At 41.4% G+C, this 18,024-nt stretch overlaps 1 protein-coding gene across 6 annotated transcripts in view; it reads left to right on the top strand.

Annotated features, from left to right (window-relative positions):
- Positions 1 to 13,879, top strand: part of XRN1 (5'-3' exoribonuclease 1) — a 196,300-nt gene extending 182,421 nt beyond the window's left edge. For all 6 annotated transcript variants that reach the window (XM_059688272.1, XM_059688274.1, XM_059688275.1 and 3 more), the window contains 5 exons: positions 3,744 to 3,925; positions 6,410 to 6,523; positions 6,617 to 6,719; positions 11,857 to 12,017; positions 13,000 to 13,879. In XM_059688272.1, the coding sequence (XP_059544255.1) occupies positions 3,744 to 3,925; positions 6,410 to 6,523; positions 6,617 to 6,719; positions 11,857 to 12,017; positions 13,000 to 13,302 (863 nt within the window). In that variant the 3' untranslated portion in view covers positions 13,303 to 13,879. The remainder of the gene's footprint in view (positions 1 to 3,743; positions 3,926 to 6,409; positions 6,524 to 6,616; positions 6,720 to 11,856; positions 12,018 to 12,999) is intronic.
- Positions 13,880 to 18,024: the final 4,145 nt, after the last annotated feature.

Below are 18,024 nucleotides of genomic sequence, written 5' to 3' on the forward strand. Positions count from 1 at the left end.
TGGACTATTACAGACACTTCTTCTACAGATCTCAAGCCTAGAAAGGTTTTCACATTCTAGCCTTTTCCCCCCCAGCAATTAAGAATGATTATGTAACTTAAATATATCACTTAACTTTTCTAAAATTCTTTTTTTCTATTTACAGAATGAGAATAACATTTCAAATGACTGTTGTGATGATTATATGGCACATATAAAGCAGTTAGCACTGTGTCTAGCACATTGTAGGTGGCAAAACTTAATGTTAGTATTATGTTAAAATAATGTTACCAACATAAAAATAAAAGAAGCTATTAAATTATTAAAAATAGTTAACGGAGGCAGACATTGGAAAGTGGTTACTTACTTAAAATCTACGAAGCCTGTAGCACAATATCTGGCAGGGAGCTGGATTTTAGTAACTACCCATCATTGCCCCTGCCCCTTATTTCCCCTATACTTTAGTATTTTGTCTATGTAATTATCTGCAAATAATTACATAGGAAGAATCACTAGTGCAAAAGTCGGTGGGATAGAAGTTTCTCAGAGAGCTAAAAAATATTTTGAAATAAACATATCTGAATTTATTATGGAACAAAATATGCAAGAAATCCAGAGCCTTCCTCCATTTATACTCCAATTAATATTGGGATAATTAAAATTCCAATAACTATTAGGAAACTAATTGCTTAATACTAGAGACCCAGTGCACAAATTCGTGCACTGGTCGGGTCCCTCGGCCTAGCCAGTGATTGGGGCCACCAGCCAGAGGGAAGGACTGTGGGAGTGCACTGACCACCAGGGAGGCAACTCCTGCATTGAGCATCTGCCCCCTAGTGGTCATTGAGCATCATAGTGACTGGTCATCCTGTCAACTAGTCATAATGGTTGCCTAGGCTTTTATATATGTAGATAGTGACAGACATGCTCTTGAAAGAGACCAAAATATAAATTTAAAACAAAATTGGATAAAGATGGTCCCACTGCCAAAAACGAGTAACTTTTTCTTTGTTTCAGTAGTGAAAAAATTCATATACCTGAGAGTCAAGAGCTCAGAATCCAGGCTATGTTGCATAACTAACATCATCGGTGGCTTTGGGCAAGCCACTTAACCTTTTTTTAGTCTAAGATAGGAAGAGGTTTAGATTCATTCTTCACTGGGATATGCTCTTGTTCTATTAGTGAGTTTATTGATCATAAAGAATGTGAACTTTTAGAATTTTAAAATTATCCTATCTAATAAAAGAGAAACATGGTAATTGGCGTACGACCACTACCCTTCCCATTGGCTAATCAGGGCGTTATGCAAATTAACTGCCAGCCAAGATGGCGGCCGGCAGCCAGGCAGCTTGAAACTAACATGAGGCTTGCTTGCTTCAGTGATGGAGGACTCCAACGTTCCCCGCCTGCCTTGCCAGCCTCTGAGCCTGCAGTTTGAAACATAGTAATAAATATAGAAGCTAAACAAAACCCCAGAAACCTGCTTTCAGCAAGCTGGGATCTCAGAGCTGGAGTTGATACAGAGTTTCAATTATAGAACCGAAACAAACCAGATACCTGCTTTCAGGAGCGGAGGCCTAAGAGCTGGAGCCTCAGAGCTAAAGCTGGCCCAGAATTTAAAAAAAAAAGAAAAAAAGGAGAGGTTGGGAGCTTCCGTCACTCACCAGCCTGAAAACAGCCCTCAGCCCCTCACCCAGACTGGCCAGGCACCCCAGTGGTGACCCCCACCCTGAAGGGTGTGTGACCAGCTGCAAACAGCCATCATCCCCTCACCCAGGCTGGCCACGCACCCCAGTGGGGACCCCCACCCTGATCCAGGACACCCTTCAGGGCAAACCAGCCGGCCCCTACCCATGCACCAGGCCTCTATCCTATATAGTAAAAGAGTAATATGCCTCCCAGCACCGGGATCAGCGTAGCCGCGAGGCCTCCCAGCACTGGGATCAACGTGACAGGGGGCAGCGCCCAAACCCCCTGATTGTCCTGCGGCTCTGTGTGTGACAGGGGGTGGGGCCACAACCTCCCTATCTGCCCTGCTCTGTTCGTGACGGGAAGGCGCCCCAACCTCCTGATCAGCCCTGCTCTGTGCCTGATACGGGGGAGCTCCCCAACCCTCTGATCACCCTGCAGCTCTGTGTGTGACAGGGTGCGGCGCCCCAACCCCCTCTCACCCCCCCCCCCACGGGCCCTGCTCTGTGTGTGACAGGGTAGAGCCATAACCTCCCCATCAGCCCTGCCTTGAGTGTGACAGTGGCGGCGCCCCAACCCTCTGATCGGCCCTGCTCTGTGGGTTATAGAGGGTGGCGCCCCAATCCCCCGATCCGCCCTGCTCTGTGTGTGACAAGGGGGTGTTGCCCCTACTCTGTGAGTGACAGGGGGGAGCTCCTCAACCCCCTGATGGGCCCTGCTCTGTGCATGACGGGGGAGTTCCCCAACCCCCTGATCCACCCTGCTCTGTGCGTGACTGGGTGGAGCTCCCCAACCCCCTGATGGGCCCTGCTATGTGCGTTACAGGGTACGGAGCCCCAACCCCCTGATCAGCCCTGCTCTGTGCATGACGGGGTGGCGCCGCAACCTCCCCATCGACCCTGCCTTGAGTGTGACAGGGGGCGGTGACCAATCCCCCAATCGGCCCTACCCTGAGCATGACTGAGGGTGGCATCGCAACCTCCCGATCTGCCCTGCTCTGTGCATGACAGGGGGCGGCGCCCCAACTCCCCAATCGACCCTGCTCTGAGCCCGACCAGGGGCTGCACGTAGGGATTGGGCCTACCTTCTACCAGCCGGAGCAGGCCTAAGCCAGCAGGGCGTTATCTCCCGAGGGGTCCCAGACTGCGAGAGTGCACAGGCCAGGCTGAGGGACCCCTCTTTCCCCCCCCCCCCCCAAGTGCACAAATTTTTTGTGCACCGGGCCTCTAGTTTTCTATATAAAACTTTTTAAACACTTAATTTCAGAAAAAATAATTTTAACAAGCATCATTTGAAGCAACAAAAACGTTCACCTATTGTATCTTAGAGTGTAAGATGAATTTCTGAGAAAACTAAAGCCAAAGCCTCAAAACTTAAGAATTAATTATAAATCAGCTCAAGAGAGCTATTTGCTTGTTTAAATTTTGCCTGAAACATAACTATACTAGAGGCTCCGAGCACGGATTCGTACACCGGTGGGGTCCCTCAGCCTGGCCGTGCCCTCTCACAATCCAGGACCCCTCGGGGAATGTCGGAGAGCCAGTTTCGGCCCGATCCCCACAGGCCAGGCCTAGGGACCCCACCTATGCACAAATCCGTGCACTGGGCCTCTAGTATGCATATAAGATCTTTGATTAATCTCTTCCCACTCTCCCCTCCCCCTTCCTTCTGAGATTCATCAGTCTGTTCCTTGTTTCCATGCCTGTGCATTGAGCATCTGCCCCCTGGTGGTCAGTGCGTGTCATAGCTACTGGTTGAATGGTCACTTTGGCTTTTATATATATAGATAGTCATTAATCTATCAAGATGTTCATTTTTGGCCGTCAGCTACTAAAATTTTATTTTAAAATTTCTATTTTAATCATATATCATTAATCAGTTATAATCACCTAAAAAATCTTTACTGAATTCTTAGTAATTTTAGGTAGTACTGAATAGTTCTTAAATCTGCTTCATGGGAGATTCCCCTTTTCACCTTTTAACAATTTTTTGCTCTTATTCTATGAAACCTTGCAGTAATTGCCTAATTTGAGATATCACTTAATACAGATATGTCCTGTTCTCTTTTTTGGTAGCATCTTATGTGAACAAGCCTCAAAGTGCTAGTGAGTACCATCATGTTCGGTCTATAGACAATGTATGCTGGCCTGCTTCAAGCCAGATCCCTCCTGTGTCCACACCAGTAACTGAACTCTCAAAAATTTGTTCCCTTATTGGAATGCCACAACCAGATTTCTCCTTTCTTAGAACACCACAGGTATAGTATACTACTGTTCCATTTAAATATGTTCTTTAACACTGAGTTTAAATAAATTGACTGAATGTCTTTGGCTAAAAAAAGACATTTTTTTAAATTAACTCACCGTAATGCCTTGGCAGGGTCAGACCGAATGATTTCTTAGGCCTTATACAGCCCACCGGCCAAATGTTCCCCACCTCTGGTCTAAAGAATCTTAGTTCAAACTTTTTGATCTTAGAAACTCCCCACTTTTGGGGGTGGACCTCAAAGAAACTTTGTTTATTTGTGTTATATCCATATTTACTATACTAGAAATTAAAACTAAAAGGTTTTTAAATATTTATTTAAAAATACGTTTTTTTAAAAATGTAGTAAATGGCCTTGCTTTACATTTTTGCAAACCTTTTCCATGTCAAGCTTAATAGAAGAAGCTAGATTCTCCTATCTTCTTACTTTCGATCTCTTGTGATACATTGTTTTGGTTGAAATCAATCAAGTAAACCTGGCCTCACGTAGATAGTTGAAAAATGGAGCCAGTGTGGTTCAGTGGTTGAGCATCAACCCATGAACTGGGGGAGGAGGGCAAGCAGTGCCAAGGTTCGATTCCCAGTCAGGGCACATGCCCAGGTTGCAGGCTCAATCCCCAATAGGGGGTGTGCAGGAGGTAGCCAGTCAATGATTCTCATCATTGATGTTGTTGCAGAAATTACCAGGCAACTGGAAAACACACAATGGGCACTCAGAAGATTCAGGAAAAAACCCTTATTTGCAGATGCACTAGTGCGGTGACTCAGGGAAGTCAGTCTCCAAAGCCTGAGTGTTGAATGTAGGGGGAGCTTTCCCTTTTATCCCCTGAGTTGCTTTGTTTCCCAAATATGGACCAGGATTCCAGACTTTTTGCTGGCTTTGCAGCCCCCCGTGGGTTGGAATGGGGGAAGTGAGAATACACCCAAAGGCCAGGCCTGACTGGCGCCAGCGCTGCCAACTCCCTCCGGGGCTTATGTATGGATCATGGTTTATGGCCTCTGTACAATGGAAGTATTCCGGAAAGCAGGTTCTGCAAGGCTAGACAAGCCTTAACGATAAGAATGGGGCTTAATTATACTAGCAAGAATGTGCGTCAGAATACTGGTTACTGGCACAGATTCAGATTGCTAGCCCCCCAGTTGTCTTATATTCCCCCTCAATGTTTCTCTCTCTCTCTCTCTCCCCCTCGCTCTCTCTCTCTCTTCCTCTCTGAAATCAATAAAAACAAATTTTTTAAGGGGGGGTGGGGATTTTAATAGCCTTTTCATATAACTGTGGATATTTGATACTACAGTAAAAGGTAGTGTTTTCTTGAAAGTTAGTTGCAATGTAGAATCTGAAACTATATCAATGAACTTTTTGTCTTCTGTATACTTGTGGGAAAATGAGAGTCAAAAGGCAAATAACATCTTAATACTATTATGAAAATAGTTGTGACTTCAACAACCCCTGGAAGGTGTCTCAGGGACCCTCAAGGTCCCCAGGCTGCATCTTGAGGACCACTAGCTACAAGAAAGTATGTTTTATCCTTTTTACATCTGAGTTCTTGATACATTACTGCCTAAAACAGAAAGCAAAGTTAAACTCTGCTACCTTTTGAAAAAGTACAATTTAAAAGAAAGAATCCCTTTTGTAAAATAAAAAAGTATAATGTAAAGAGTTATAATTTAAATGTGAATATAAAACTATAAAACCTCTGAATCTTTTAGATTTGGGTAATTAATTCATATTGGCAAAATATCTGCTGTTTGGTGGATGGTGTAATGCAGGGGCCAGCAAATTTTTTTCTCTAAAGGTCCAGCTAGTAAATATTTCAGGCTTTGCAGGCCATGTGCTCTCTATCACAACTACTCAACTGTGCAGGTACAGTATAAAACAGCCATAGTGGTTACATAAAAGAATGGACACAGCTGTGTTCCAGTGAAACCTTACTTACAGATACAAGTATAAGTCCTAGTTTCCCAGGCCTTGGTATAAAGAAAATAGTTTTGCTGGCTTTCATTTGCATTAGGATGCTCGACCCTTCAGCTAGCTTAGAAGGCATTTTATTTTGTAAACATTGAAAGATAAGGTAATAATTCTAAAGTTTTTGCATGCTAATGCAACATTTTTTAAAAAATATATTTTTATTGATTTCAGAGAGGAGGGGAGAGGGAGAGCGAAATAGAGACATCAGTGATGAGAGAATCATTGATCAGCTTCCTCCTGCACACCCCACACTGGGGATCAATCCTGCAACCCAGGCATGTGCCCTGACTGGGAATCAAACCATAACCTTCTGTTTCATAGGTCAACATTCAATCACTGAGCCACGCTGGCTGGGCCTAATGCAAAATTTAAATAGTCCTCTTTTGAATTCTTGAATTTTTTTTCAACAGATTGTTAAAATTATTCTACTTGTTTAAACTAAGCTTTGAGGGAAGAAGTTGGTTTCCTAGCCAGACTTTCATAGACATTTCACATTCTCTTTTTCAGACAATGATAGTTTGCCAGGTGAAATTACCTAATGGCTTGCTGGTGCATGGACCACAGTGCCGTTCTGAAGAAGAAGCCAAGGACAAAGCTGCACTTTTTGCTTTACAACAGTTGGTGAGAACTGTTCACGACTTCTCTACTAAGTTTGAATTAATTACTAGAGCTGTTATTATTGCACTGTCTTACAACTTTCAAATACTTCCATAGGGCTCCTTAGGAATGAATTTCCCTTTGCCTCCACCGATATTTACAAATTATCCTCCTGCTGTACCACCTGGAACCATTCCTCCAGTTTTTCCCCAACCTACTGGTAAGATAATATTTGCAGTTACTATATTTAGAAAGTTCTTTCAAGATGCATCATTTTTGCCCTGACTGATTTGCTCAGTGGATAGAGCGTCAGCCTGCGGACTGAGTTCGATTCCAGTCAAGGGCCTGTACTTTGGTTGCGGGCACATCCCCAGTAGGAGGTGTGCAGGAAGCAGCTGATCGATGTTTCTCTCTCATCGATGTTTCTAACTCTATCCCTCTCTCTTCCTCTCTGTAAAAAATCAATAAAATATATATTTTTAAAAATGCATCATTTTAAAGAAAAATCCTAATATATAAAGAGCCAGGGTCCATCACGACATAAACGATCAGATGGACGACCAAACAGCAGGCTAGGGTCCTGGTCGGCGCGGTGGGAGGCAGTCCAGGGTCCCAGCCATGCCGGGCGGAAGTCAGTTCTGGGTCCCAGCTGCCTGCAGCATGGTGGCAGGATGGAGCTGTGGGAATGGAGCCATGCTGCCATCAGACTGGCCTCTTGATCCCTTCCCCCGCCCTCAGGCTCTGGGGAACCAGAGACATGCTGCAATCAGATTGGCCTCTTGGTCCCTCCCCCATAGCCCACAGGCCCGGGGAACCAGAGCCATGCTGCGATGGGACTGGACCCTACCCAAGGGGTCCTGGATTGTGAGAGCGTGCAGTCTAGGCTGAGAGATCCCCCCTCCAAGTGCACGAATTTTCATGCAGTAGGCCTCTAGTTTTATATAACTGTCTAGGGAATAGAAGAAGGAATTGTGAGAAGTTAGCCTGAAACCAGAGCCTACAGATTCATTTGGAAATGTCATTTCCCTCCTACAGCCTCTAGTGTGGCTAGAATAGGACAGCATTTTGTTTTGGGTAGCCCCATATTCCCCCAGAAGCTGCCAACATGAATTTTGGTTTAAGGTAGACATTAAAAACCTTTGGGAGAAAATAGAGATGAAGGGAGTAAAAATAGGTCAGGCTTTGAAGCTGTGGATGTGAAAGACACTGTCCTTCATGATGAGGGAAATGGAGAGTAGAGGGATTTTTAAGCTCACTGTGTGTTTCTTAATATTCTCTCATAATTCTCTTCCTCCTCCAAATGTGATGCCTGAGTTATCGAGCAGGGAGCTTCAAGTAGCCAGTGGTGACTTCCTAGTGTGGTAGGGCCTGGAAAGATCCCTGGGGACTCAGGACTCTTTTTGTCCAGGCTCTTTCATTAATGACTAAAAAAATGATGGAACTTCTTTGGGACTCCATTTTCTTATTTATACTAGATGCACCTAGGATCTCTTTGAGACTAACATTTTACAATTTTATGATTCTAAATCTTAAGTTCATTAGCATTTCTTTTGTCACCCTTTTTTCCCTAATGACAGTTGGCTTCTTCATATCCTAATCATTACCATTTTAAGACCAATAACTTATTTGTTTCACATTTAGAAAATTACTTTTCTGAGTCTACTATATGCCAAGTATTATTCCAGGATTTCTACATATCTAATCCTCACTAAAACATTAAAAATGACTAATGCTGATTAAACAAGTTATCTTTTTTTTGCCTAAACTCCTTTGAACTAAAAAATAAATTACTTTAAAAGTGTTAGGACAAAGAGATGAGAGGAAAAAATATCAGCAAATTAGAGATTTGAAAAGTTTGTAATGAGAAAAGCAATTAAAGGAGTAGTAACCAGCATAGTATAGCATATAGTAGAGTTAGGCTACAAACTAAAGTGTCCATAGAAGAGTATACAAATGAGCTGATAAGCAGATTGTCTTTTAGAATTCCCAAGAGATTCAGACCTTGGAAGTGTCAGACTCTGCAACGGTGTCAGATGAGGTCTGGGCTAAGAAGGGTGGTATGGTTTAGAGTCTGTATGGAGTGATGGGATCCTCTCTAAGCCCCTTCTCCACACAGCCAGGCAGTGCCTCTTTAGACAAAAGACTGGAGGTATGTTCTCCAGAGGGCTCCCTAGATATGTGGGAACACCAGGTCAGAGTGGAGAATGAGATATTAGGCTGAAAACTGAGATTAAAGTAAATTTGATTTCCCCATCCTATTTTCCCTCTATAGCCAGCCATAGCCCAGATAGGAAGTTAGTTGGAGGATGGTTCTTTTGAGAAATTCATTGAACTCCAAAGAAAAGACCTACTGACATTTGGAGGGTGTCCCAACAACCAAAAGGTGGCTTACCACCCAGGCATCCTTGAGAGAAGCCCTTGAGTCCTGTAGCCCTCCCACACAGATGCTGCTTCTAATCGTTGCTGGGTCTTGTGCTTTCCTATGAATAAACTGGGAGATCCTGAACATTTTAGGAAAAGAGAATCTCTAAAATTAAAAGAGAATCCAAAACAAAAACAAAGGAAAATGACCTGGAAACAGAGATAATGTAGGAAATAACAATATTGCAACCAAAAAAATAAGGAAGTATGAAAAAAAGAATAATTGGAGAACAAGAATCAAATATTGAGTTGATTTTTCAGTAGATAAAGCCCAAGCAAAGCCATGGAAATCTCAAGAAGAGGAACAGGACAAAAGGTGGAAAATAAGAAAGAAGGGACAGTGTGCATGGATCCAACACCCATCTAATTAGAGTTCCAGAAAAAGAGACCAGAGATGGAAAGGAGGAAAAGTATCAAAGATATAGATAAGAAAGCTTTCTGGACTGAAGGACATGCATCTCTAAACTGAAAGAGCCACCAAACACTTAGCACAGTGAATGAAAAGAGATACAGATTGCCTTGAAATTCAGAATACAAGTAATAGATGGTCTGAAGAGGTCAGGGAGGAGGGGGAAATACATTTAAAAGATCAAGAATTAGGCCCTGGCCTTGGTTGGTGTGACTCAATGCTTCGGTTAGAGCATTGGCCCACTCACTGAAGAGTCACAGGTTCAATTCCCAGTCAAGGGCACATAGCTGGGTTGCAGGTTCATTCCCCAGTTGCAGTTGGGGTGTATGCAGGAGGCAACCAAGCAATGTGTCTCACATTAATATCTCTCTCTCCCTCTCCCTCCCCCTTTCTCTCTTTCCTCCTCCCTCATTTTCACTCTCTATAAAAATCAATGGATAAGCCGAAACCGGTTTGGCTCAGTGGATAGAGCGTCGGCCTGCAGACTGAAAGGTCCCGGGTTCGATTCCGGTCAAGGGCATGTACCTGGGTTGCGTACACATCCCCAGTGGGAGATGTGCAGGAGGCAGCTGATCGATGTTTCTCTCTCATCGATGTTTCTAACTCTCTATCTCTCTCCCTTCCTCTCTGTAAAAAATCAATAAAATATATTTTTAAAAAAAAATCAATGGATAAAATATCCTCAGTTGAGGATTAACAACAACAATCTGGCCCTAGCCAGTCTTGCTCAGTGGTTAGAGTGTTCTCCATTGCACTGCATGGTCACAGATTCGATTCCTGGTCAACGGCATGTACCTGGGTTGCAGGTTCGATCCTCAAGAGTGCATTCAGGGGGCAACCAATCAATGCATCTCTCTCATATCAATGTTTCTTTCTCCTTTCCTCCTTCCCTCCCTCCCTCTCTTCCATCTACTCTCTCTAAAAATCAATGGAAAAAATATCCTTGGGTAAGGATTAACAAAAAAAATATTTTGAAATATATCTTACTGATTTTTTACAGAGAGGAAGGGAGAGGGATAGAGAGTTAGAAACATCAATGAGAGAGAACATCGATCAGCTGCTTCCTGCACACCCCCTACTGGGGATGTGCCCGCAACCAAGGTACATGCCCTTGACAGGAATCGAACCTGGGACCCTTCAGTCTGCAGGCCGACGCTCTATCCACTGAGCCAAACCAGTTAGGGCAACAAAAATATATTTAAAAAAAAGAAAGATCAAGAATCAGAATGGTATTTTACTATTTAGCAAAGGGTCAAAGCTAGAAAGCAGTTGAGCATTGAATCCTAAGGCAGAATTAGTTTCATCTGATTTTTCTGTATAGCCAAACTGAATCATCTTAACAACTGCTACCAAAGTTGCTTATAGATGTTATCAAGACCTAATTTTCTCAATGTTTTTAGTTTTCGTCATCAGAATTTGTGCATGTATAATTCATAACACTGTATTATGATTCTCCTAATACAAAAATTTCTTAAGGGGCTTAATTTTAATTAAGTTATGCTATGTTACAGTTCTAACTGCCTTTTATCTCTCTGAAAAGAAAGTTTGAACCAGTATATATCTTCTTCATTGGCAATGTGTTGTGTAATACAGCGGTGCCCACATGCTGCACTGATATTACCTACATACTAGTAAGAATCACCTGTGGAGCTTGTTAACAGTACAGATTCCTGGACCTCTCTGACTCTGGTACTTAACAAGCTCCTGAGGTGATTCAGTATACAACCTTAAATCAGGTTTGGAAACTCCTGGTTCAATGTACTTTTAATAAGAAACAAAATATAAATTCTTTTTAATTTTTTTTTTTAAAGAGAGAAGGAAAAGGAGGGGTGGGGGAGAGAGAGAGAGAAAGAGAAACATAGATGTGAAAGTGGAACATCAGTTGGCTGCCTCCTGCAACCCCCCTAATGGGGATTGAGCAAGCAACCCGGGCATGGGCCCTGACCTGGAATTATACCAGGAACCTTTCAGTGCACAAAACAATGCTCAACCAACTGAGCCACACCAGCCAGGGAAGATGTAAATTTTTAAAAATTCTTGAATTAAAAATATTAGAATAGGGAAAAGAAAGATTCTACATGTCATGAAAATGGTCACATTTGAACACTTGGGCTTTGGGGGGGTTTTGTAGGCTGGGAACACTATGGAAGCCACTTAGCATTGGGGGCAGGTGAGATCCTTAAGATTTCTCTCTTTGTGCCCTGGCTTTTGTCCCCCAAGGGACAGTTTCAATAACCCTTTTATTATTTTTAAAATAGTGCTACAAATATTCCTAAAGCTCACATCAGTATATGTTGTTCTTGGCCATTGTAGGCTAGACAGCATAATGATAAGCTGACTTATGCAAATTGTTCATAGTCCTAAAAGGGGCTTCTGAGGTTGAATGTTGTAAGCAAGATTAAAGTTAAGTGTATGCCTCTTTGCCAAAGTGAAAAAAGCCAAGAAGCATAGCACAAGGAAGTCTTACATTTCAGGGCTTTGTTAAGACCATTTTACTAAAATATAAATTTTCTGTGATTTTTAACAGCTAATATAATGCCTTCATCATCTCATCTCTTTGGCTCAGTGCCATGGGGAGCACCAGTGCCAGTTTCTGGAAAGCCCTTTCATCATACTTCATATTCTGGGGCCATGCCCATGGCTGGGGGAATGGCAGGTGGTGTGCACAATCAATTCATACCTCTACAGGTGAGACCTGAAAATAGAATTGTTATGTTTTAAGAGAATTTCTCAATGCTCAAAGATGACTGATAATAGAATAGTGTATTATTCAATAATTACCTATCACTGCCAACTAGAAGCCCAGTACTGGTCTAGGTGCTGAGATAGTGACCAGTGGTACCAGTCTGACCTGGCCCCTGCTGTCTGAGTTTATCCTATCTAATAAAAAAATAATATGCAAAATAACCATCACTCCATCACACAGATGGCGGCACCCAGTCCCCTCAGCCCCGCCACTGAAGTGTCCAGGCTTGTCACCACTCCAGCGGGCCGATCTAGCCTCGCTTCTCTGCCGCCACTGCCACTGCTGCAGTGTCCGGGCCTGTGGACCCAGCCAGGGGCTGCGGGGGCAAGCAGTGAGGCACAACCCACCCACTCCAGCAGGCCGATCCAGCCTCACCACTGTGCCGCCGCCACTGCCGCTGCAGTGTCTGGGCCTGTCAGCCCCTCCATGAGGCTGAATGCTTCGTCCAGGGGGCACATGCAAGTGGGTGGGGACTTGACTCTGGGTCTTCTGGTGCAGGGGGACTTGATGCTATGTCCCCATTTGTGCTGGCCAGCAGATGGACATCCCCCGAGGTGTCCCAGACTGCGAGAGGGCGCAGGCTGGGCTGAGGGACCCCCCGAGTGCACAAATTTTTGTGTACGGGGCCACTAGTATTCTAATAAATAATAATAATTGCAGCAAGTAATGATATCCTTTTCTAGTACAAAGTGATTTAAATTCAGGAATATAAAATTTCTTTATATTTAAGGTACAAAGAATTTTTAGATATTTTATTCATAACTATAAATTCCTTTAATTTCTAAAGTCTCATTTGGGAATTTATAATTGAAAGTCACAAGTCAGCAGTGATCGACAAATATTACCAGCATGGTTTATGGTATTTTCTGACACTAGTTTTTTTTAGCCTACATTGTTAATCGATGATGTCTTTATTCCTTAAAGGTTACTAAAAAAAGGGTTGCAAACAAAAAGAACTTTGAGAATAAGGAGGCCCAGAGTTCTCAAGCCACCCCACTTCAGACTAGCCAGCCAGGGTCTTCCGATGTCCCCAAAGTGATTCCACAGGAGAGTTCATCAGCTCCCTTCAAGTCCTCTCAGATTACTCAGCCTGCATCTTCCTTTCAAGTTGAAGCTGCCTCGCAAGGCCATAGTATATCTCACCATAAGTCAGCACCCAGCTCTTCTTCAAGAAAAAAATCAAGAAAACTAGCTGTCAATTTTGGCATTTCTAAACCTTCTGAATAAATGTGGTACTTGAAGTTAAATTAATTTCTTTTCACCCACCTTTTTATAAATCCATATCTGTGTCTCCTAAAAAAAAAATAGAATGTGCTGTTTTAAGATAATGTTTCAATTGGAAAATTTTAACTTAAGTTGTGGGGCACTTTTCATGCTGTTTAAAAGACTGTATATCAAATTGTGCATCTTAAATATGTGCAGTTTGCTTTACGTTAATTATACCTCAATAAAGCTATTTTTTAAAAGACTAAATTAAAGCTTGTGTGAAAGTAATACTAGCAGACTAAGCATTAAAATGGACCACTCTGACTACCGGCCTTGTTCTAAACTATGAATTAGACATAATATTGCAATAATAATAAACATTTTTACATGTCATTGAGGGATAATTAAACGGAGCATGAAAATTGGGCCCCAGGTATAATTTACTGAATATGAATTTCATTTTTCTTTTTAATGATGTAACAAAATTTTCAGGGGACTGACTCTTATGTACATGTATTTTAACGTATCTTCTATTGTCTTTGTGAGTCTCTTAGACCTGCTGTGAACTGATCACACTGTGTGGTGCTGCCAGTTTTGCTTTATTCCAAATTTTGTACCAAAGCAACTTTAGAATACTGATCAGAATATTTCACTTAATTACTTACAATTATAAATAGCAATCTAGATTTAAGCAACTAATTACATATTTGTAGATATTCAAGAACCAGCATTTGTAATTTCAAATAAAATTAAGTTTAAAAATTTACAGGGTACAATGATTATAAATTAATCTTCCAGTAGAATAAAGTAGAAGCTATTAATCATGTTAATTAAGGATATTGCATTATTATTTTGTAGAGCTCACTTGCACAGCTGTAAGAGCTCCATGTTGGTCCCCATTTAGTGCTCCCTGGCTGAGGAAATTGTAGTTCTAATATCCAAGCACATGTGTTACAAGCACAATACCATTTTGGTGTGCATTATTTCCATTGTCTCCCTGCTCCTAGCTCTATGCTGCACTGGCCAGCACCAGCACTTGGTCTTTGCATGTCTTGTGGGGGGTATTGTTCAAGCTGTGGCTCTAGGATTCTTTTAGAGTTTTTTAAATTTATCAGTGGTTCAGGGCCTGAATTTTTATATATATATATATATATATATATATATATATATATATATATATATATATATATATATTTATCCTTTAGTTTTTGTGATGTGCTTATATTTTTAAGGAAGTAAGTTATCGTACTTTTTTAAAAAGTTGGAACCACAATTTTTATATGGAGCTGCTTCTTATATCTAACTTGATTGAGTGCATTGGACACTCTACCATGAGTCTTAGAGTGGTCTCTCTGTTTAAAGTGCTGGCCTTGACCAAGTGAGTTCCTTTAACTGCTGGTTTCAGAGTTTCTCTAAATGTTAATAGGTTATTTGTATATTAATAATGCCTTTAGTATAAGAGGACAATGTTCATTATCTGTCTTTTGTTATGGTCATGTGGGTCTGTGATCTTAATTTGTTTCCTAGATTCACAGGTTCAGCAGTGTCCAGCCAGCAGTTCCTCGTTGGGAGTGTTTCTTTTATCTCTAGTGGAATCTTGAGTAATTACGTTCAAATAATTCTCAGCGTTTGTCCTTATTGCCTCACAACCTATTTGTTGTAAAAGGAAATATCTATTATGGGAATGCAATACAAAGAAGTTAAATTGTGACAGTAATGTTCTGTTTAAAGTGTCTAATGTTTTTCACCTTCTGTAACTATACAAACTCCAGCATTCAGTAATGGCCTCCCTCATCACTTCTGTGTGACCACTCTATAAACAGTGCATAGCTCACAGATTTTTTAGATCACAGAGCAAGGAATGCACACCAACTGAAAACTCCAAGAAAAATTTCAGTAAGCATGATGCCACTGAACCCATGAGGATATTCCCGTATCTGAGCAAAGCAAGTTGATGGTTCTACATGAATAGGCAGTAGATGTGTTTCTCTTCGTTCCTCCTTCTCTTTTTTTAAAACATGTTATTCTGAAGGTCAAGATTAAAGAGATTAAAATGGAAGGGAGTTCTGTAATGACGAGGTAATGGTCAGGCATTAGTCTGTACTCTTCTCCCCGTGTAGACTTATTCCAAATGTGGGCCCAACGTCCATAGGAGATGTGCCCTCCCTGTAGGCTGTTTTATCTCATGACTAAAGGCTTGGTGCACAGATTCGTGCACCGGTGGGGTCCGTCGGTGTGGCCTGCAGGGATTGGGCCGAAACCTGCAGTCCAATGTCTCCTGTTGCTCCTGCCTGCCACTTCCACTCATCCTGGCCCCACTGCACCTGCTGATGGCTCACACCCAGACAGTCCAGATTGGGAGAGGCTCACACTGAAGTGGAGCTACACAGCCATGAGCCCAGCATCTAGCGCCTGTCAGTCAGTTGAGCGGTGCTCCTGCTGTGGGAGCACACTGACCACCAGGGGGCAGCTCCTGCGTTGAGTGTCTGCCCCCTGGTGGTCAGTGCATGTCATAGCGACCAGTAGTTCAATTGCTTAGGCTTTTATATATAGATAGATAATCATAAGGAGACTGGATCCATTGATAGTTTGAGAAACTAACAGTTTTTCTTTTTTGGGTGGGCTGACTCAACCACCTAAAAGTTTAGTTATCTGTCTGTTCCACGGTTGGATCTGCTGTGGACTTGCTGCAGGAACAGGGGCAATGAAGGCGCCGAAAAGCAGGGTCCCCAGATCGCCCCATGTTTCCACATAACTGGAGCAGTTAAATCTAAGTATTCTTGTTCAGGAATGTTTCTTTTCCTTTCTTTTTGAGTGCAGTAAGTGGATTTAGAAGATTGATCCTTCCAGTTTCATTGTTTCTGTTCACAATTTCTGACATTACCTGAGCTTTATAATTTGGCAGAAAGAATGAACTAATTGATTTAAACATCGTGTAGACCAAAGTCTTAAACATCTGATGAGAAAAAGATAAATAGATCCTTTTTCCCCCCTATTGAAGGGAGGGATGAAGAACTCGAGGCAGGTTTTTTGTTGTTTACTTCCTTTTCTCTGATCAGGTATTTGCTTTAATTTTAGACTGATACTTCCAAACTTATCTTAGTTTTAAGAAGAAGGGGGAGAGAGACGGTGGTTGGAAGAGGGAAACCAGTTAAATAAGACATATCCAATCACTGCTTTTTCAGATTGTTTTATATCTTCTAGCTCAAGGAAGCAGATAAGCTTTAAGGTCTATTTCATTTACTTTTTAAGCATCTGTTTTATTTCTATGAGTAAATCATACATTTGCATAATGGTTGTCTTATTTTTACCTTAAGATAGAACTGGAGCTCCATTGTAGTTCTACCATGCTTTATCTCATTGGTCAGCAGTTTTTAAAACAACTATGTACAATAGCCCAGCTTTTTGAGCTTGGTGTTTACCTGTAAACATGATTTTTTCCAACAGTTTCAGCAGTTGGTATGCTGCCCAGGCCCAACAGTTAAGTTCCTATAGATGGTTCAGTCACTTCAAGTCAAATCCCTTTCCCATTTCTAATAAAATAATATGAGAGAACTTGGTCCACAGTTTGGTTTAAGTTCTTTTCTTTCTTCGCCTTACAGTTAAGAGGTTTGTTTGTCTTGAGGGTTTTTTGTTTTGGTTTGGTTTGGGTTTTTACCTCTCATCCCTTACCTTTTCTTTTGCCTGCACCCAGTTGCTTCCTAGAGTGTTTTCATATATTTTGAGTGTGCTGTGTAATCAAAGTGTTCCACAGTTTGTTCATTTAAACAATATGATTAAGTATAATTCATACATCTATATTTTAATTCCTTTCTTTTCTCACATAACTATTTTATAAGTAACTAGAATTTTTCATTAGATCTTCTAAAGAACAGTATTTTATTAAAAACTCAAAAGGGAAGAGACTTTTGTGCTCATTTTGTAGTTTTTTTAATATCTTTTCATTATCTGCAATTAAAGTGTTTTAAACTTGAAATAGAATGGACTTCAAATGTATTTTTGTGTTGTTCATTTGTAAATTTATAGCATGAAGTTAGCCTCAAAATGTGCAAAAGGATTTTTAAATGTAAGAATCACTGAAAGAGTTTAAACATTGTACATGTTAAATGCTATATGGATTTTAATTAAACACTTGAGAATGATTTTATAAGCTGTTTGTTCTTGTATGTTTGCATTAATATCAAAAGTGGAAACATTGTACTAGCCACTTAAATCTCACATCCTTTTACGTCTGTATTTTGGATCTTTGTCATTTAGTGTAAACTAGCCAGCATGGTTGATAGGAAAAGTCTAAATTGTAGATTCAGGTGGCCACTCTTCTGATCTTAGCTCTGCTGCTTACTAGTTATACATGGGTCATTATCTATTAACACTGGCAAGTTAGGTAAGGTTTATGTCCAATTTTTTCATCTCCTAAGTAAGAAAACAACACCCTTGTGTGATTAATATGTAGAAGGCACTAGGAGCATAGCAAGCATATTACAGATTTTAGTAAATGAGGCTTTGTCACATGATCTATTTTCTGAGTCCCAAACACATATCCTCTGGACACTGGTGGGTACCACTTTGTCTTTCCCACAGAGTCCCTCTGTAGTGTCTAGCTCAGGGGTCCTCAAACTACGGCCCGCGGGCCACATGCAAATACAAATACTGTATTTGTTCCCATTTTCTTTTTTTACTTCAAAATAAGATATGTGCAGTGTGCATAGGAATTTGTTCATAGTTTTTTTTTTTTAAACTATA

This window comes from Myotis daubentonii, chromosome 3 (genome assembly GCF_963259705.1).
Source record: "Myotis daubentonii chromosome 3, mMyoDau2.1, whole genome shotgun sequence".
NCBI lineage: Eukaryota > Metazoa > Chordata > Mammalia > Chiroptera > Vespertilionidae > Myotis > Myotis daubentonii.